General features: G+C 41.2%; 1 protein-coding gene across 3 annotated transcripts in view; it reads left to right on the top strand.

Moving 5' to 3' along the window:
• ELOVL6 (ELOVL fatty acid elongase 6) overlaps nt 1-22,003 on the top strand; it is a 166,642-nt gene that overhangs the window by 104,466 nt on the left and 40,173 nt on the right. For 2 of the 3 annotated variants that reach the window (XM_033955475.1, XM_033955494.1), the window contains exon 2: nt 13,188-13,319. In XM_033955475.1, the coding sequence (XP_033811366.1) occupies nt 13,188-13,319 (132 nt within the window). Of the gene's footprint in view, nt 1-12,240; nt 12,324-13,187; nt 13,320-22,003 lie in introns of all 3 variants that reach the window. The other variant, XM_033955484.1, reaches the window with a different exon arrangement.

Here is a 22,003-nt window from a genome sequence, read left to right as displayed (position 1 = left end):
ACAGGATTAAGTGTGATATGTATAAGTGCAGAGGGAACTACATAGAGAAGAATAACCCCAAATTATAGTTACATGATGTAAGGTTCCACGCTCGGAGTCACCATCCAGGTAAAGGATTTAGGTCAGTGGTTCGCAACCCTGTCCTGGAAGACCCCCCCCAGGCCAGTCGGGTTTTCAGGATAGCCCTAATGAATATGCATGGACAGATTTGCATGCCTGGCTCTTCCATTATATGCAGATCTCTCTCATGCATATTCATTAGTGCTATTCTGAAAATCCGACTGGCCTGGGGGCCAGGACAGGGTTGGGAACCACTAATCTAGGTGTCATCATGGACAGCATGTTAATCTTCTGCTCAGTGTGCATCAGCGACCAATAAAGCAAATAGAATGTTAGTAATTATTAATATTAAAATACCTCTGTATCGTTCTATGATAAGACCATATCTTGAATAACGTGTGCCATTCTAGTCACTGTATCTGTATTAAAGGGAGGGAATGACTCTCCTATGAGGAAAAGCTAAAGAGATTAGGGCTCCTCAACTTGGAGAAGAGATAGCTCAGGGGGATAATTGAGAGGCCTATAAAATACCGAGTGGAGTGGACTGAGTAAATTCAAAAAGTGGTAGACTGGGAGGCCCACCATGAAGTTGCTAAGTAGTCCATTTAAGACAAATCGGAGGAAATATTTTCACGCAACGTGCTGCCAGAGGATGTGGTAAAAGCAGCTCAACCACCAGGCAAGATTGGACAACTGCCTAGGGCAGCAGCTTCTTGGAAGCAGCAAAGAGCAACTGCAGTCCAATGCATAACAATAATTCCTGACAGTATTGCAAACTCATGAACTATCAGCGCATATTTTAACCTGCATTTTTATAGGATGTTTGTGTGATGGCCATGAGTGTTGAGTTTAATGATCAAAGTCTTACAAGGGTTGGAGGTGGCTGCAGACTAGGGGCCTGAAAATGGCTGAAGGTTACCTAGAAAACCCCAAAGCAGTCTTTTTTTTTTTTTAATCTTTATTGATTTTCATATATCAACAGTGCAATACAGAAGTATTACTAGCCAACAAAAACATAAATACATAGATTCTTTCAATAACCTTTCCCTATTTAAAGTAGTAATGTAATTCCACTCTCCTCCCACCTACCTGGATGTATGTATTCAAAGGGCTAAAATTAAGATAAAAGTATCCCTTCTCCCAAAAATAAAAGACAACTCTAATGAAGAAATAAGATGTCAATGGTCCCCAAACCAATTTAAATAAATTGCTATGCCCCAACATGTCAGCATTCATTTTCTCATATCTATAGCTTGAACATAAATTTGCCCACCAAAAAGTAAAATTGAGGCGATCGTAATTTTTCCAATTATGAGTTACCATCTGCATGGCTATCCCGGTCATAATTAGAAAAGGCCGGCATTTATAGCAGTCCATGGGGGGCTTAATATGCAATAATGTTCCACTTATGCCTACCTCATATGTCAATGGAATTGATGATTCCAGTATGATATTAATCTGTCCCCATATTGACTTCCAAAAGTTGAGTATCATAGGACAATAGAACAGATGATCCAATGTCCAGATGACAGTGTCAGCATCTATTAGATTTAGAACTGTCTAACTTTTGTAACCTAACAGGGGTCCAAAAAGATCTATGTAACAAGAAAAACCAGGTTTGTCTCATAGATGCTGACGCTGTACACCTCATCCTCCAAGACCAAATTCGTGGCCATTGAGATACAGAAATGTACTGCTTTATCTCAATGCTCCAAATTTCTCTAAGACTAGATTTTGGTTTTTTTATTCAAGAATTCAGATATTAATTTATACCACCAGGCAGCCTGATGTCCTAGCAAATCTGTCTGGAAGCATAGGACCTGCAAGCTATAATGATTTTTTAGATTCTGCCAATCGGGGAACCCCTTCTAAATGGCCTGCTTCAACTGCAACCACTTATAATTTTGAGACTTTAAAATACTGAATTATTATTGCAGTTGTGAAAAATCAAGCATTTCCCCATTTGATAAAACATCATCTAATGTGCGTATACCCGCCTGCATCCATTGCTTCCAGAAGATCCCAGACTTGCCAATTTGAATCTTGGAGTTTAGCCATAAGGATTGATAAGTGGATTTCTCTATTGGAATATCTGTTAATCTTGTTAATAAATTTCAAGGTTTTCCAAGTATCAAAAAAAATACTATTGTCCTTAACATATCTGGGTAACTTGATACTCAACACATGAAATAATCGTAATGGGGACATAAGTTGCCACTCTAAATACAACCGATTAGGGAGATGTTCCATGAGCTCAGGAAGGATCCAATATATGCCCTGACGCAATATATAGGCCTGATGATACCTATAAAAATTTGGGAAACTTACCCCACCCGCCGCAATTGGTTTTTGTAAAGATACTAAAGCAATTCTCGAAGTTTTACCCAGCCAAACAAATTTAGTAAGGATACTATTTAATTTCTTGTAAAAGGACCCCTGAAAACACTGGTAACATACCCATTTGATAGCAAACCACAGGCAAAATCATCATCTTAACCGCTTGAACTCTCCCCCACCAAGACAGATGTGAAGGGTTCCAAAGCAGACATTTGAAAAAATAAACTAATTATAAATTAGAAACTTTTACTTTTAGTACTCACAAATATGAGATGTAAACAGCTCCAAAGATGTCAAACAATAACCCCCCCCCCCAAAAAAAAAAAATTTACATTAGAGGCTGTGGCAGAGACCTATTTACAGAGTATGTGTTCTTCCCAATGAATATTTCCAAATTAATAATGCGCCTTTGCTTATTGGAAATGTTAATGTGAATGCTTCATCACCTATGAAACACAATGCCCACATACCTAGGTGAAGAACCCTCTTTAAATAAATTCTAATCAAGTCTAAATACTTTCTTATTCAAAGATGCATTTGATCTTTAACCACATCTTCATACTCTCGCCATTTTATTTAATCATTTCCTCTCAGATTTTATTGCATTTGTGTTTTCCATTAAATGTATTACTTTTCTATCGACTAATGCATTTCACCCCCTTCCCTGTTAAGTATGTCTTGATGATTGTCTACGTGTACAATGTGTACATGTATTTATATTAATTTTTTAACTATGTACACCGCTTAGATATTTGATAAGCGGTATATCAAATTTTAAATAACCTTGAAACTTAGGCCCTCTTTTACTAAGGTATCTCTCCTGCCACGGGTCGCGGCAGTTCCGGTAGAAGAGTGATGGCATCGCGGTAGGGGAGATGAGGCATCTCTCCTGCCGCGATGCTTGCGGGTGGGTAGGTTGCTGGGCCACTGAACTGATGGCGCCAGTGGCCGTCAGCTCAGCGGCCCCTTTTTCGGCACTTAGACCTGGTTTGACTTCATCTAAGTCAAAAAGGTCTAAGTGCCGACTAGGCAACCTGTAAATGTTTTGGTTATACCTGTTGTACGCCTAGACGTAGGTCGGCCCACCTCCCGCCCACTGCCCACCCTTTCCCCTCCTCTAAACACACCTCTTTTCTCTCTGTGTGTCTAGAGGCAGGGGAAAGGCCTAAGCTGTTTTTAGATGCGTCTTAAAAACCAGCTTTGGTTATGGGTACTTGGACGATCAGGCTTTTTGATCATCCAAGTAGCCATTTAGGACACTTTTTAGACGTATTTTTTTTTTTATTATTAACCCCATAGAGTCTTGCCAATCCTCTAAATTAGATGCCTATATCTGCTAGGCATGCCAATGTAGGCATCTAACTTTAGGTGGGGGTTGGTGCACTTCAAATAAATCTGGGCCTTGGTATTTTAACCTGGGGAAAGTAATAACAGCCCAAGAAAACTGAGTAAGTCATTAGGCAGCCATACACATCTACAGCTGTCTGCTTGGGAGAGCTCCTATTTGAGTAATATCTGCTGTGATCCTAGGAAACTCCCCTTGTAAGCTGAGTGGTTTGGAACAACAACAGTTATGAAGGGGTTTGGGCCTAATATGAAGGACAAAAATGATTAAGGGTATATATTGCCTAAAAATGTCTTCTGGCTATGGTGACTTGCCTTGTTCAGTTTTTGCTCTAACTCAACCTGCAAATATATTTTTCCCTCTTTTCTCAAGCAAAATGAGAACTACATATCTTTTATGCTCTGTCTTTAGTTGTGCAGGTGGAATAAAGTGGGTTAGAGAGCCTAAGGTTGACAGGAAAATGAGCCACTTCATTCCCTGCGCACATTTATAAAAAGGTCCTCATTATTCCTTTTGCTGACAAGGAAGCAGAGGTTATAGGAGCCTGTTCAGTTTTTCTTTTTCAGCAGTTATTAATGGCTTTATTCCTGAGCGACTGAGACATTGATTTTTATTTTCTTCTTGGCTAAGCAGTAAAGCCATGGCTATATTTCTTACATGCATAGAGACCGGGTATGCCATACCCACATTTGCATTTTTCTGGCAGGTGGCTTGCAGTTAGGTCAGCTGAGACTGGTTAAGCTTGATAAAGCTGCTTGTTTTATAGCAGACAAACCATAAAGGAAGACAGACTCTCTAGTTCCATTCCACATGTATTTCAGGAATGCATTTGGAAAGTTTAGTAAAGCTCATATACATCTTCAAGCATTAAACTTACCATTTTCAAAGTACCAGTGGAAAGCATATCTCCATTGGTAGGAGATCATTTTCATACTGGTGGGGTGGGTAGGACTTTTCGCAGTATGTCTGAATGGGGAAATATGTGTACTTCTGTCTGAGCATATAGACTTTTCCATAGGCAATTTTCAATTATCCATGGGCAATATGTGTGAGTAGTTTTTATAAGAAAAAAATATGGCCTTTAGAATTTTCAAAAAAATAAGAATTTGCAGATATGAAGGCAAATTAAAAGCAATTGTTAAATTATGCAATAACCGGAACAGAACTAACGAAATACAGCATATAAGAACATAAGAAGTTGCCTCCACTGGGTCAGACCAGAGGTCCATCTCGCCCAGCGGTCCGCTCCCGCGGCGGCCCATCAGGTCCGCGACCTGTGAAGTGGTGTCTGACTACTTCTGTAACCTACCTCAAGTTCTATCTGTACCCCTCTATCCCCTTATCCTCCAGGAACCTATCCAAACCTTTCTTGAACCCCTGCACCGAGTTCTGGCCTATCACTTCCTCCGGAAGCGCGTTCCATGTGTCCACCACCCTCTGGGTAAAAAAGAACTTCCTAGCATTTGTTCTAAACCTTTCCCCTTTCAATTTCTCTGAGTGACCCCTAGTGCTTGTGGCTCCCCACAGTTTGAAGAATCTGTCCTTATTTACTTTCTCTATGCCCTTTAGGATTTTGAAGGTTTCTATCATGTCCCCTCTAAGTCTCCTCTTCTCCAGGGAGAACAGCCCCAGCATTTTTAACCTGTCAGCTTATGAAAGATTTTCCATACCTCTTATCAGTTTAGTCGCCCTCCTCTGTACTCCCTCAAGTACCGCCATGTCCTTCTTGAGGTATGGCGACCAGTATTGAACACAGTACTCCAGGTGCGGGCACACCATTGCGCGATACAGCGGCATGATGACCTCCTTTGTCCTGGTCGTGATACCTTTTTTGATGATGCCCAGCATTCTGTTTGCTTTCTTTGAAGCTGTCGCACACTACGCCGATGGTTTCAGTGATGTGTCGACCATCACCCCCAGGTCCCTTTCAAGGTTACTCACCCCTAGCAGTGTTCCCCCCATTTTGTAGCTGAACATCGAGTTCTTTTTCCCTACATGCATGACCTTGCATTTCTCTACGTTAAAATTCATTTGCCACTTTTTTGCCCAGTCTTCCAGTCTCGTTAGGTCCCTTTGCAGGTCTTCACAGTCTTCCATGTTTCTAACCCTGCTGTAGAGTTTGGTGTCATCAGCAAATTTGATAACCTCACATTTTGACCCTGTCTCCAGATCATTAATAAATATATTGAACAGTAGAGGTCCCAGCACCAACCCCTGTGGAACTCCGCTCGTGACCCATTACCAGTCTGAGTATTGGCCCTTTACTCCAACCCTCTGTTTCCTGCCTGCCAACCAGTGTTTGATCCATCGATAGATATCCCCTTGCACCCCGTGGTTCCACAGCTTTTTAAGTAGCCGCTCGTGGGGTACCTTGTCGAAGGCTTTTTGGAAGTCAAGGTAAATAATGTCTATGGATTCCCCCTTATCCATCTGGCTGTTTATTCCCTCGAAGAAGTACAGCAAGTTCGTGAGGCACGACCTTCCCTTGCAGAAGCCATGCTGGCTCGCCTTCAGTTGTCCATTGTTTTCTATGTGTTCGCAGATTGTGTCCTTTACCATTGCTTCCATCATCTTTCCCGGAACCGAGGTCAAACTCATAGGCCTGTAGTTTCCCGGATCACCCCTTGATCCCTTCTTAAAGATGGGCGTGACATTTGCTATTTTCCAGTCCTCTGGGATCTCCCCAGTTTTTAGGGAGAGATTACATATTTGGCAAAGTGTCTCTGCTATTTCATTTCTCAGTTCTTTTAGCACCCTTGGGTGGATGCCGTCCGGGCCCGGTGATTTGTCACTCTTCAGTCTGTCTATCTGTCTGAGGACATCCTCTTTGCTTACCTCTAGTTGTACCAGCCTTTCGTCGTGTTCTCCGTTTATAATCACCTCGGGTTCTGGGATATTGGATGTGTCCTCTCTGGTGAAGACTGACGTGAAGAATTTGTTTAACCTGTCAGCTATCTCTTTTTCCTCCTTTATCGCTCCTTTCCAGTCTCCGTCGTCCAGTGGTCCCACTTCCTCTCCTGCCAGTTTTTCCTCATATTCCCTCTTTGCTTTCCTGACCTCTCCCCTCTTTGCTTTCCTGACCTCTCGATGGCATTCTTTCTGGTGTCTTTTGTGCTCTTCCTGGTTTTCCTTTGTTGGTTCCTTTTTCCATTTCTTGAAGGATGATTTCTTGTCGCTTATCGCCTTTTTAACTGCAGTAGTAATCCATGCTGGGTTTCTAGTTCGATTTTTTTTTTTTTGCACCCTTTCCTAAACCTTGGGACGTATAGGTCTTGTGCCTCGAGCACTGTGCCTTTAAGCAGTGTCCAGGCCTCCTTTACGGTCTTCACCTTCCCTGAGTTGTTGCTGAGATCTATGGGCATTCATTGCTTTCAGTGCATATTCATTGGGGAAATCCTGAAAACCCGACTGGATTGCGGCCCTCAAGGAGGGACTTTGAGATCCCTGCTGTACACCATCTTGACTGAATCTCTTCATAAAGGTGGTTAATAAATCCCAATCAATCAATACATGCAATGGGGGAATTCTATAAATGGTGCCCAAAGTTAGGTACCAGGAAGAACCGCACTATCCATAACCTATTAATCTCTCTATCCTCAAAAATGGATTTCCTGCCCCACCAACTTTCTCTCTTCCTCCCCTTTTAAGTTCAATCAATTTGTACCTTGCTTAATCTTTTGTAAACCGCATAGAACTTCATGGTTTTGCGGTATATAAACTGTTATTATTTGTTTTTTATTTATTTAAATTAGTACCCTATAAACGGCACTTTGCTCAGAGCGCTCTGTATAGAATACTAGTTTTGTGTGAATCCTGCTCCTAATTCTGGGTGTGGCACTTACACCTGATGAAACTTGGGGTAGATGCTGCTGGTGTGCAACTAATTAACCACATATAAGTCAGACGTATATATCTAAAGACGATTATCAGTAAAAACTTAAATAAAAACACAGAATAGAACTATTATTTTGAGTACCATTTCTGAAGCCTGAAAAAGGGAAAAAAGAACTGGATGTGTTTTTATAAAAGTTATTTACTGATAATTGTTTTTAGATATTGTGACCGGGCGTGGCCGGGCCCAGGCGGGTCTGGTCTTTAGTGCCCAATGCACATAACGCTGACCAGCGGAGGTCACATGGAGTTGGTAGATCAAGTAGTACTTTGAAATGTATTTTATTTGCAAAAAGGTTAAAGACTTCAAACAGTTCAAAATGGGTTAAAAGCCCAAACAGTCCCAAAATATCTCAAAAGAATTCTCTTCCCCAAATTGGGTTTTAGCAAATAGCTTCACTTCAGAATCGTCCAAACTTTCAAAACAGATTCATAGTCCAGCTCTCATCATCATTAAGAGCACAAAAGAACAATGCTTCTGAATTTCAGCACATACAGTCTTTGCCTACCTTTGGGCAGGTCTTCTGATCTTCCACATTCAGCTGGGCCAAAACTAAATCTCTCAGTCTAGGCAAACAATTATTATATCGTCCAGCTTTCTAATATTGGCTTTACCAATTGCCACTCTGAGTTTCTTTATTATAGCTGAACTCGGGGGCAGAAAGGGACCAACCTCCCACAATTACCTGTAACAGTGGTCCCGCCCCAAATAGGACCCTTTCAGGTACAAAAATTTTAAAGTCCTTTGCAGTACTGTGGTCTCATTTAGCAGGCACAATACACAGAAAAAGACTTTCTCTTCCTTACTCTCCCAAACAGCTGTGGGGTTTCAAATAGTTCCTATGTTTTCCCAAACAACAGCTTAAGTTGTATTTCTCATGTGGATTTCATCAAACGGTTACCAAAACAGTCTTTGAATTTTCTCCACTCGGCAGCTTAGGTACTATTGCATACCTGAATAAAACTGTCACATTTCAGCGCCAACACATTCACAGTCAGTCTTCATTTGATTATCAGAAAACATCAAATTAGCTTCATCCAGTTCCATATATTCCTCTGGCCAAACAGACTCCCTGCTATTAGAAAGCTCTGCCAAGAAATCTTCCTCCATTCCTACTTCTGGGTAATCACAAATGCATTCTGAGAGTCGTCTGACCTGCTTTCTTTGCTGTGCTAGATCCTTCCTCTGCCAGTGTGATGGTGGAACACGTTTCCCCACCTGAGCCTGTTCAGTGAAACTGTTGCTGTTATTCTGTTGTGTTCCCTCCTTCTACCTTGTTTTGCTAAGCCTGAGGGAATGAGGAACAGGTGTAGGCAGTTCCCTAGTTACCTGCCTGCTGGTGTATGCAGTGTGTTTCCTTAAACCAGTCCCCCACTTACTGCTAGGTGTGACCTGGTTAGCAACACCACTAGGATCTCTGCCTGCAGGCTTAATTGTTCCCCCTGGGTCTGATTTTAACTTACTGAATCCTGGCCTAGGTAAAACTAAATGGTATGCCCTCACCTGGAATACTGCATCCAGCACTGGGCACCGTACATGAAGAAGGACACGGTACTACTCGAGAGGGTCCAGAAAAGAGCGACTAAAATGGTTAAGGGGCTGGAGGAGTTGCCGTACAGTGAGAGATTAGAGAAACTGAGCATCTTCTCCCTTAAAAGAGGAGACTAAGAGGGGACATGATCGAAACTTTCAAGGTAATGAAGGGAATAGACTTAGTAGATAAAGACAGGTTGTTCACCCTCTCCAAGGTAGGGAGAACGAGAGGGCACTCTCTAAAGTTAAAAGGTGATAGATTCTGTACAAATGTAAGGAAGTTCTTCTTCACCCAGAGAGTGGTAGAAAACTGGAACGCTCTTCCAGAGGCTGTTATAGGGGAAAACACCCTCCAGGGATTCAAGACAAAGTTATACAAGTTTATGCTGAATCGGAACGTACGCAGGTAAGGCTAGACTCAGGGCACTGGTCTTTGACCTAAGGGCCACCACGTGGGCACGATGGACCACTGATCTGACCCAGCAGTGGCAATTTTTATTTTCTTATGTTCTTACAGGCTGCTTGGTTATGTATTCCTCAGTCTTGCCAGTGTGTGCCTTTTTCCTATTTCCTGATCTGGGTTGAGGCATAGGACTAAGCTTACTTGAAAACTGTTTTGATTTTTCCTAACTCTAGGAACAGGTTTCTCTGAGCTGGCACTGGAAGGCACAGGGACTTCCCTGTGACAATATATACTTCTGGTTTTTAAATGGTTAATGGATTTTAAGGCTAGTTGGAAAATATAATTTTGGATAAGTTGCTATAGTGGAAGAGTTTTGGCTCTGAAGTGGTTCCCTTGATGAAGCAATTGCGAAACAGGGGCCCTGTTGGGAATCCGATTATGTTAAGTTCAGCATTGAGGAGTAGCAGTTTATTGTTGCCGTGAAGATATGGATACATCATTCTGATTCTGATTTTGAACTTCCTGCCACAAGCTGACTTTAATTGAACGATCTGAAGATAAGTGTTCTCATTTTTTCAATATATGCATTATGATAAAATTTTCTTAAGCTGTATATTAATGTTTTTATTTTTTAAAAATTATATACTGCCTACAAATCTAAGCAGTTTACAATCAACATACAAAATATTAAAAACAATACATCTTACATCTTTTGATCGTGTGGAATGGATCTTCATGTATCAGGCTATGGAGTGGTTTGGTGTTGGATCTGGATTTATACAAATGATTCAAACCTTGTATAGCTCCTCTTCTGCTAGATTATATATTAATAATACTTTTTCAGAACGACTTTGCTTGGAAAGGGGAGTTAGACAGGGATGTCCATTATCTCCTTTATTGTTTGATATTGTTTTGGAACCTTTATTGTTGGCTATTAAACAAGCAAAGGAAATATATGGTATTCCTTATAGAGGTCGGGAATACAAAGTTACTGCTTATGCAGATGACATTTTGCTTCATTTGAGAAATCCTGAAATTACCATCCCATGTTTACTAGATCTGATTAACAGATTTGGAAAATTCTCTGGTTGCAAAATAAACTGGAGTAAATCAGAGGTTCTTCCATTGAATGTACATTGTGCAAAAGATTTATTTGGAAGGATGCTGGTATTAAATATTTAGGAATATGGATTAAAAATACATTGGAGGAAACGATGAAAATAAATGAAAGATCATTATTATTAAAGGTCACGGAGCTGTGTGAGCAATGGAACCCTTTACATTTGTCTTGGTGGGGGAGAGTTCAAACGGTCAAAATGATGATCTTGCCGGTAGTTTGTTACCAAATGGGTATGATACCAGTTTATTTTCAAGGGTCCTTTTACAAAAAGCTAAATGATATTCTGACAAAATTTATTTGGCTAGGGAAAAAAGCAAGAATCACTTTACAAAAACCAATTGCGGAGGGTGGGGTAAATTTTCCAAATTTTTATAGGTATCATCATCAAGCCTATATAATGTGTCAAGGTATGTATTGGATCCTCCCTGAGCTCTTGGAACATCAGCCAGACTGGTTATATCTGGAGTGGAAAATAATGTCCCCGATGCGACTATCTCATATATTAAATATTAAAATACCTAGTTATGCTAAGGACAATGTGATTTTATTGGACACCTGGAAAACAATTAAATTTATTGATAAATTAACAGATGTTCCTATAATGAAATCTACTTTGCAGTCCTTATGGTTAAACTCCAAGATTCAAATAGGCAGTGCTGGGATCGCTTGGAAGAATTGGATGCAGGCAGGTATTCGGACATTAGATGATGTTATATCTAATGGAAATCTGCTTGATTTTTCACAACTATAACAATCATTTGGAATTTTAAAATCTCAACAATATAGGTGGTTGCAGTTGAAGCAGGCTATTCAGTGTGGGTTCCCTGAATGGAAAAATTTAAAAACTTATTTTAGCCTGCAGATCCTTTGCTACCAAACTGATCTTGTAGGACATCAGGCTGCCCAGTGGTACAAATTGATTTCTGGACTTTTAAACAAAAAACCAAAAAACAGTCTTATAGACATCTGGAGCATCGAGATAAAACAGTATATTTCTGTGTCTCGTTGGCCACGAATTTGGACTTGGAGATTGAAATGTACAGCGTCAGCATCTATGAGGCAAACATGGTTATTTTTGTTACATAGGATTTTTTGGACCCCGGTTCGTTTAAATAAAGTAGATAGTTCTAAGTCTAATAGATGCTGGCATTATCATATTGATATAGGGACTTTGGATCACCTGCTATATTTTTGTCCGTTTATATTTCTATTTTGGAAGTCAATTTGGGGATAAATAAATTTAGTTTTGGATTTGAACGTTCCACTATCATATGAGGCTATAATTTGTGGAACGATATTACATGTGAAACCCACTCTAGATAAATATAAGAGTAGACTATTTATGATCATGACAGGCATAGCCATTCAATTGATAACGAGTAACTGGAAGTACCATGACAGAATAAGTTATACTTTTTGGTGGGTGAACGTGTGCAGTTTAAAAGGGGGTGGAGGGAGCTAAAGGGGGACTTAAATTTGGGTCCCCTGATTTACAATTCACTGCACTGACCATTAGGATACTCCTCAGACTTGCTTTCTGTTTTGTTCAGAATGCCCATAATTAGGGTTACCATATGGCTCCCGCTGCAGTGTGATACCTTCATTATAGAAAGTTTTTTTCAATCAAGCTACCGTAAGTACCATTTTTTTGCATTTATAAATCATTGGAGAATAGTATTGAGCAATTGAAGACACTTTATCATGTCAAATTTATCCAACTGAGTATTGTGCAATGATAAGACTTTTAAAACTGCATTTAGGGGCTTGTCCCCATTTGTGTTTTTTTTACCATCTTTAGGTTCTGAGCACCTTAAGTCAATACAAGAAGTATGTTAATAACAACGGGCTTCCTATTTGTAGTTTGTTAGCATCCAGAAAAAGGACAGATTGAGACATCCAGGTTTTACTTCTATTGCTTTCAATGGAAGTAAAACCTGGATATCTTACCCGTCCTCTTTTTTTTTCTGTAGTCATATGGTAACCCTACCCATAACACTTGATGCTAGTAGAGCCTGATATTCCTTTTGGTTTCATTTTCAAGGAAGAGGGAAGGGGACAACAATCACTGGGGGGACTCAAGAGAGGTCATGCCTTAATCCCTTCAGAATCAGCTGCTCAGTCGGAACACATTTTTCACCTATATGTGACCAAAACAGGTTTAAATAAAAATGTCCAGTTTACATTTTGGGTCCTCCCTAGTCCTATCCAGAACATGCCCACAACACACTCCCTTGCTATTTGGAGGAACTGCAGTGTAGGACATCCTGATTCTGCCATTTCAAAATCACAATGTGAATGTTTTTGGCAGATGGATGGAGGGAGGGGGTTGGCCATTTTGAGTCATTTGCGTGCTTTGAAAATGAGCCCCATAGACATCTGTTTTATAAAATAGGCTTACAGTTGGTGCTTACTTTGCCTCATATACTTGTCAACCTGTTATATTACTTCTGTGTGACTAGTGATTACTTTTTTTTTTATTTGTTGACTCTCTTTCCAGGAAGAAATCTTTCCTGTTTTCAGCTCTCTATGCTGCCTTCATATTTGGTGGTCGGCACCTAATGAAACAACGAGCAAAGTTTGAGTTGAGGAAGCCGCTAGTTCTCTGGTCTCTAAGCCTCGCTGTCTTCAGGTAGGCCAGCCTAACAGCCATGATAACCGTAACAAGGAATTTGTTTCACATTTGTGAAGGCCACCTTCAATACTATTCTTAGGCTTCATTTATTTGAACTCATAATATTCTCCTGTCTTCATAGGGCCATGCATGGTGAAGGCTAACTGTAGTGTAGCTTCCTTCCCAAAAACATGCACGTTTTTATTAAGTAAATAGGGCGGCCCAGATGCAACCATGAAACGTACAATGTTCTCTCATCTTTGACCAATAACAGGCAAGTCCTGGAACATGCCTTTCCTTCTTTCTGAAAGGAAAGCAAGCCTTTCCAGGAGTAAACTGCAAAGTGAGTACCTGAACAAACTGTATTATAACGGAGATAATTTTCAAACTGTGCACAGACTTATAATCTAATCTAAGGCTTGGCTTTATATACCGAGTCATTCTAAGAAAGCTCGACTCAGTTTGCAATAATTAACTTAATAGGAAAAACCGTAAGGAATAACACTAAATTCAAGAAAATTAATTTTCAAAATGTTTAGCAAATAAAGTGGTTTTTAAAGATTTACGAAAAAATTGAAATGAACCAGAACTCCTTAAAAGAAGCGGAAGATCTTTATAACTTTGCGGGTGCTCTTTTTCACAGATGCTATTTAACTTCCAAAGAAAAACAAGCTAGGGAAACATTCCGAAAGTTTGTTAAGACAAACTAATGCAGTACCTCTATTAACTCTTCTCTTATCAGTACCTAACCCTGTATCTCTCCTGGTAATGTCCAGCTTTCCTCTTTGTAATTCGCTTAGAGCTGCAAGGTAAAGTGGAAAATAAGTCACTAATGTAATATGCACAAATGCTTTATGAGTAGACACTTCTTCCATATGAACCAGCTTTGATTATCGGTACTTGGATGATCTGTCTTTTTGATCATCCAAGTACTGATTTAGGCCACTTTTTGAATGTTGTTTTTTTTTATTATTATTATTATGAGCCCCTAAGCATCCAAATAACTTAAAAACAATCACCCTCCCAATTCACAGTTTTAGGACTCGCGATTTTGATTATTCACAATTTCCTATAACCGGAATCATCCTCACCTCCCTCCCAAATCCCGGACCTTACCTGGAACTACGGGAACTCACGGCAGTCACTTTGGATGAGTGATCTGCATGGGGCAGGAGCATAGGAAGATCGCTCCTGCCCCGAAAGACCGCTAGACCACCAGGTAAGGTCCGGGATGCTGGGGGAAAGGCAGGAGGGAGGTGGTGGTGGGTCAGAGTCAGACCAAAAGTTATTCACAAATTTTCAATATTTGTGGGCCGGCTCTGCCCCTAACTCCCATGAATATTGAGGGAGGGGTGTAATCTTAAAAACAATCCACAAAGGTTGTATACAGTCACAAGTGACCCACAAGATAAAAACCAAATAATGTATAAAATACAAATGATGGGCACTTTTTCAGCAAAACAAAAATGCCTTCTTCAATGGTTTTTTGGGGTCCAACCTACATGGAAGCTTGTGTTCTGTGTTATTTGTTTTTGTAGCCTCTTAACTACTTGGATTTTTTGTGACTTTTATGTTATTATATTTAAGACAACCAAGAACCCTAGAAAACCCCTGAGGAATGCATTTTTATTTTGCCAAAACACAGCCCGTGTTGGGTCATTTGTATTTTAGATATTACCGTTTATACTTGAATATAAGTCGATCCGAATATAAGTTGAGACCCCCCTTTCCCCCCCAAAAATGAGGAAAATGGTTGACTCGAATATAAGTTGGGTGGCTTAATATTCAAGTGCCCTGCCCTACCAGGCACTGCACCCAGCTCCCTTCTTGACAGGCACTGCACCCAGCACCTTTCCCTCCCTCCCCTGTCAGGCATTGCACCGAGTTCCCTTCCTTCATTCCTTCCTTCTCTCCCCTTTCAGACTCTGCACCCGGCCCCCTTCCTTCCTTCCCTCCCTCCCCTGTCAGACTCTGCTCCCAGCACCCTTCCTTCCCTCTCTCCCTCCCCTGTCAGGCACTGCACCCAGCTCCCTTCCTGCCAGGCACAGCACCTTTCCCTCCCTCCCCCATCAGACTCTGCACCCTCCCAGGCTCTGCACCCTGCCCACCTCCCTGCCCTAGTCTCATACCTCTACTGCCGATCCCCGGTGGAGGTGCAGTGGGCGGGAACGAACTTTGCGAGTTCCTGCCCCGCTGCTAACTGGCTGCCATGAGTTTCTTCGGCTGCTGAGCAGCAAGTGCAGGTGTGTGATTTGGTGCTGCTGCTCGGTACTGAGCAGTTTTCTTACAGGCTCCCAAATTTGCAGGAGCCTGTAAGGAAGCTGCTCAGCACCGAGCAGCAGCGCCAAATCACGCACCTGGTCGTGCTGCTCAGCGGCCGAAGAAACTCGCGGCAGCCAGTTAGCAGCAGGGCAGGAACTCGCAAAGTTCACTTCTGCCCGCTGCACCTCTACCGGGGATCGGCAGTAGAGGTATGAGACTAGGGCAGGGAGGGGGGCATGGTGCAGAGCCTGGCGGCGGCAGCCTGCAATAATTTTGGAAAGGGGTGTATTGTTGGCTCGAATATAAACCGGGACCCCTATTTTTGGGCCAATTTTTTGGCCCAAAAATCTTTGTTTATATTCGAGTATATACAGTATTTGGTTTTTAATTTTATCTTGTGGGTCACTTGTGGATTGTTTTTAAGATTATTGTTTTTAAGTTATTTGGACACTTAATAAGCTACAAACTGGTACAGGTACTCGTCAACTTACGACCTATTCAAGTTACGACTGTTCAACTTTACGACGCGTTTACTACAGTTTCCCCCACCAGCTGTTAGCAGCCCCAGTCTCCCGCACTCCCAAGTCTCGCTACGCAGCAGTAATAATATAAAGAGGAGGAGGCACCACAACAAATGTTCACCACAAAGGGATTGTGCTGTGCTTGACTTAGAAAGTAAGAGAATGTTGATAAAATATTACTTTAAGATGATTACAATATCATTACCCAGTTTAATATAGTATTCTTACCTTAGTCTAACATAGGCCGACTTACGTCCCGATCAACTTACGACCTGTCAGTCGGAACCAATTACGGTCATAAGTCGATGAGTACCTGTACATCCGATCTTCTGTTCCACAATCTCTTTGTTGTTTCCTTTGGCATAGTAAGTGCCCCACAATGGCTTCCATATCAGCTGTAAGATAGGGCAATGAGGATGGAAGTGTAGAGAAATGAAGTTCACCACAGCAGTGAATCCTTAACATTGTCAGAATGCTTAAGCTCCGGAGAAAGGTTTGCCTCAAAAAATATAAAGGGCTCCTTTTACAAAGCCGCGTTAGGGGCTTTAGCGCGCGCAACATTTAATCACGCGCTAACCCCTGCGCTAGCCGAAAAACTACTGCCTGCTCAAGTGGAGGTGGTAGCGGCTAGCGCAGTCGGCGGTTTAGCGCGTGCTATTACGTGCGTTAAACCGCTAACGCGCCTTCGTAAAAGGAGCCCAAAGTTATAAAACAGTTGGCTTTTTTTTCTTTTTTTTTAGAAGCTGCCTATCCCTTTGTATCTTAACATAAACAGAACAAAATAGAGTAAGTAAAGGCTTCCACGGTGTTTCCTTTCTATACAATGCTCATTTTCTTTACCTTGTTCTTAAAGATAATATATACCACCACCACCACCCCACCCCACCCAGACCCACCATTCTCCTGAAATTATCATCACACTAAAGACTACTAATGAACTTGAACCTATACTGAGTTAAGACTCTTCCGAGACAGTAAAAAGCGTGTTCCAGCCCCTCCATATTTAGATTATCTAAGAAGTGAAGAAAACATTTAAGAAACCTCCACTGTTGCTTGATCCACAATGCCCAGTATCTTCAAATATTTACAGTGCTTCTCTTCTATTTCAAAGGACAGTTTATCATATCATTGTAGTTCCTGACAGCCACGCTGGGGCCACTCAGCATATTCCAGCTGCAGGCCACCACCATCTTAGCTGCCAATATGAGATGAGAGGCCATCCTTTGACACACTATCCCCCTCCACTATGGGATCCTCTTGAAAAGAAATCTACTTTTTTAGCTCTGACACACAGAGCAAATGTTTTTGTAGCACGTCATAATTAAAATTATACAATTGCAAAACCAACAAAAAATTATATTTAAGAGTTATTTATTTAAAGTTCTTTAAGCTATGTATGGATAATTGTTACAACAGTGAAACTAAAGTAGATAGAATAGAATTGCTAATCAATGCGATGGATGTGCTTGTTTTTTAATGCAAATTAACTCAAAACACAGCTCAATAGTCGACAAGCAAACATGCATTTCATCATCCACCATCTGCAGTCATTCTCATTTTTTTAATTTAATTTCTGTCAGAGCTGAAAATCCATGTTCACAATGATAAGAAGATCCAAACTAACAAAGCCTTAATTGCTTTTGTTGCCCAAGTTAGGATAATTACTGCATAAAAAATAAAACTAAAATTACTTACCATTAATTTTCAAGGATCAATCATCCTTGTTTTACTCAGTGTTTTACTCATTTCTGAAAAGGGAATACTTCAAATCAATCTGTTATGTTTTCATCAATAAATTTTTGTTGGAGCAGCTTATAAGGGAAAGTGTGAAAATAAATATCTTGAGATGTGAATAGCAACACCTTGCCCTGGTCAAAAAATCATCCCCTATAGATGAGAGTGCAAGTATTGAGTGAAAGTGGAGAGGGACGATGGGGGCAGGGGGAATAATTATTTTTGGTGTGCCCTTAAGGGTTACATAAACATTAGCCATGCTTCATATTGCACAGGCAATGTAAACTATGTGACACCCCAGCTCAGTACTCTGATACTATTTGATTTTGAAAGTATAGAGTTAAGAAAATGCATTTTGGCAGCGAGACTTACATGGCACTGCATTACCTCTTGTCAGTAGCCTTGTATATAGTCCAAGCTGTTTTCATTCATGGCAGAAACACTATTTGTGCCAACACATGAAGATTAGAGCAGTTTATGACTAACACAACCGCTCATGGTGACACTGTCTTTTAAGTTCTCAGTCAAAGGCCTGTGTTGGTTTCTACCATAGACGGTGGAGCATCAGTTCACACTGTCCAGCACTGAGGCACAGAAGGGTATAGGGAGAGTTATAACTTACTGACCAATATAGCAGCATAGTGACTGGATAATATTAACATCAAACTCCTCGACATGCTGCCCTCAGTGAGATTCCACAGTTCTGTTCTCTCTTGGTTTTCTTCGTATCTTTCCCATCGTACTTTCAGTGTATGTTATGGTGAATCCTCTGCTGCTGCCATCCCACTGTCTATCGTTGTACCTCAAGGCGCTGTCCTGGGCCCTCTCCTCTTCTCCATATATACCCGCTCTCTCGGTACATTGATCTCCTTCCATGGTTTTCAATATCACCTCTCTGCTGATGACTCCCAGATCCTCCTCTCCACACCAGATATCTCTACAGGAATTCAACCTGCCTGTCCAACATTGCTGCTTGGAAGCCTCACCTCCATCTCAAACTGAATATGGCTAAAACTGAACTCCTTATCGTTCCGCCTAAACTCACCTCCCCCCTCCCGCTATTCTCTATTTCTGCGGATAGCACTCTCCTCCTTCCTGTCTCATCAGCTCGCAACCTCGGGGTGATCTTTGACTACTCTCTCTCCTTCTCTGCTCAGATCCATCAAACCACTGAAAGCTTCCTCCTCTATAATATTACTAAACTCTGACCTCTCCGAGCACACTAGCAAAACCCTTTTCCACGTTTTCATCACCTGACGCTTAGACTACTGTGACGTACTTCTCTCGGGTCTCCTGCTCATCCATCTCTCATCCCTTCAATCCATTGAAAATGCTGCTGCATGGCTCGTATTCTGTGAGAGCCGCCTCGCTTACATTACCCCTCTCCTCAGGTCACGTCATTGGCTCCCCATCCGTTTCCGAATATAGTTCAAACACCTCTTACTGACTTACTAGTGCATTCACTCTGTAGTCCCTCAATATCTCTCCTCACTTATCTCCCCCTGTGAACTCCATTCATTGGGTAAGTTTTATTTTTTGTTTATTGGAAGCATCTATACCACTACGAATGATGGGTTGTCAATTCAGAGTGGTTTGCATGAGCTTCAGTAATGGTGTTACAGTACAAAGTTACTGTGTTTCTGTGATGGTTATCCATACCAGAGCTTCAGATTGGTGTTCATTGTTGGTTTTGGTGCATTTGGGCATCATGGTATAGTAAATTTACATATCCGTTAAATCCCTCTTAACTGTACCCTTCTCCTCCACCTCCACTGCCAACTCCAGACTCTGTCCCTTCTTTCTTGCCATGCCATATGCCTGGAACAGGCTGCCAGGGTCAGTACATCATGCTCCGTCTGTAGCAGTATTCAGATCCAAGCTAAAAGCCCACTTTTTTGAAGCTACTTTCAACTCTTAATTCCCACTCACTGTCAGGTACATTTACCCATTGTATCATTCCTTCTACCAGAAACTCCCCAACCCTGAGATGTCCTGTCTGTCAGACCAAATTAGATTTTAAGCTCTTCTGAGCAGGGACAGTCTATTGAATGTTAAATGTTGAACTCTGCGTACGCCTTTCAGCACTATAGAAATGATAAGTAGTAGTAGTAGATTAATATTTTTTTTTCTTTCTATATTGTTTATTTAGATGAAATGACATGAAAGCTAGGCAGGAGAGGAAAGAATGAGAGGTACCATGGGAAGCAGATCTAGAAAGCAGATGTGTAGCATCTTTTCAATTGGAAATTCAGCAAGTGTAGCGTAGGCTGGATCAAACGAAAAAGAGCAATAGCTGAACAGAGGAAGTCAAGGCTGGAAAAGGCTAATTACTAGCTAGATCAGACATGGGCAACTCCGGTCCTCAAGGGCCGGATCCAGTCGGGTTTTCAGGGTTTCCCCAGTGAATATGCATTGAAAGCAGTGCTTGCAAACAGATCTCGCGCATATTCATTAGGGAAATCCTGAAAACCTGATCGGACTCCGGCCCTCGAGGACCGGAGTTGCCCATGTCTGAGCTAGATCATTAATAAAGCATGCAACATGGACAGCACAATGAAAAATGAATAAGAGAATTTATTTTGATAACCGAAATTAAAGGGTCTTTCTGAGTAGGTGCAGTTATAGTATTAAGTTAAGCATTGGCACTGGTGCTTAACTTATATGGGTTATGGTACTGAATATACATATTACAGCAGGGGTGTCAAAGTCCCTCCTCGAGGTCCTCAATGCAGTCGGGTTTTCAGGATTTCCCCAATGAATATGGATGAGATCTATTAGCATACCATGAAAGCAGTGCATGCAAATAGATCTCATGCAAATTTATTGGGGAAATCCTGAAAACCTGACTAGATTGCGGCTCTCAAGGAGGGACTTTGACACCCTTGTATTACAGGAAGTAGCAGCATTGATGTAGTCAGTGATGACTGCACCTTCACTGTCCCTTTAGTGTTAGGCCTGTATTTCACCTAAACTAAATTTAGGGCTTTTCATTTGTGGTAAGCATCACCTTCCCCACATGCCCTGACAATTATTTACCAGTACTATCGCAGAGGCAAAGATTATCAGTGTGCAATGAATATATGTGAGCTGGATTTTCCTTCATTTTTCATTTAAAACTCATTGTATGCAAATATATCTCATACATATTCATTATATGTATTCAAACTAGATCTATTAGATGTGCCTCCTGAACGGAATTGGAAAGCATTGCCCCGATACACCTCCAGGCCTTCTCTGGCTCATGTATCTTCCCACCACACAAAAAAAAATCAATGCAAGGCCCCGAGCCTGCCTTTACCTTCTGCAACCCTGCTGAAACAGAACAGGGCTCTAGACCTCGCACACCCAACAAATTATTGTGGACTTTCTGAGCCCACCACTGCCTTCCTCACCCCACATCCACAGACCTAACTGACCCAACTCATTGCCAGAAACAAGTTTAGAACCTTGGGCAGCAAGAGAAGGCTTCTTTGCTTCCTACCAGCATCATGTCAAAATCACAATCGTGCTACTGACACACTAACCTGAATGCCAAAGTATATTTTGGTGTGTGGGGGGAGTAGAAAAAAGTCATGAAAGTAATAAGAATGAAAAATGAATAGATCATTGTACTCAAAGTACTTACACTCTGTAAAGACTTATTATGAATATGAGGTCTATGTTTGTATTTATATGACAAAATGCTAATAAAACTGATTGAACTTAAAAAAAAAAACAGCGCACTGCTTCACACCAATGCCCTTTAGTCCCCATGTAAGTACTGTAGTTTGTTCTATCTCTGTGACCCCTGTTGTACAGGGGGGGAAAAAATTGCTCATTTAAAATAGGACAAAATGCAACAATTGCAAGTGACTGAAATGAGAAGGTTCTAGTATTATTGTTAAATAGGTGATGGATTTTTGCAGTATAAAAATAGCAATGATTTTGTGTGATTTACAACTTGAGGTATATATACTTCATACAGTTTTATTGCTATCAAGATAAAATAAATTCTACCGTACTTTTTGTACACTCAGCAATCACCACCACCACCACATTTTGTCCTGATATCTCTATACCCCATCCCCTCCCCTTCCCCACTCTGCCCTACTCTACCTGAGAACCCCTCACTGGCAGCAATGATTCAAATCCGCTGCCTGTGCTAGCTGGCCATATCCCATGCTCACAACTTCACTTCCTGTTTCC

The sequence above is a fragment of the Geotrypetes seraphini genome, chromosome 1, assembly GCF_902459505.1.
Source record: "Geotrypetes seraphini chromosome 1, aGeoSer1.1, whole genome shotgun sequence".
In the NCBI taxonomy this organism is placed as follows: Eukaryota; Metazoa; Chordata; class Amphibia; order Gymnophiona; family Dermophiidae; genus Geotrypetes; species Geotrypetes seraphini.
The sequence above is the reverse complement of the archived record's forward strand: the minus strand, read 5'-3'. Positions and strand labels throughout refer to the sequence as shown.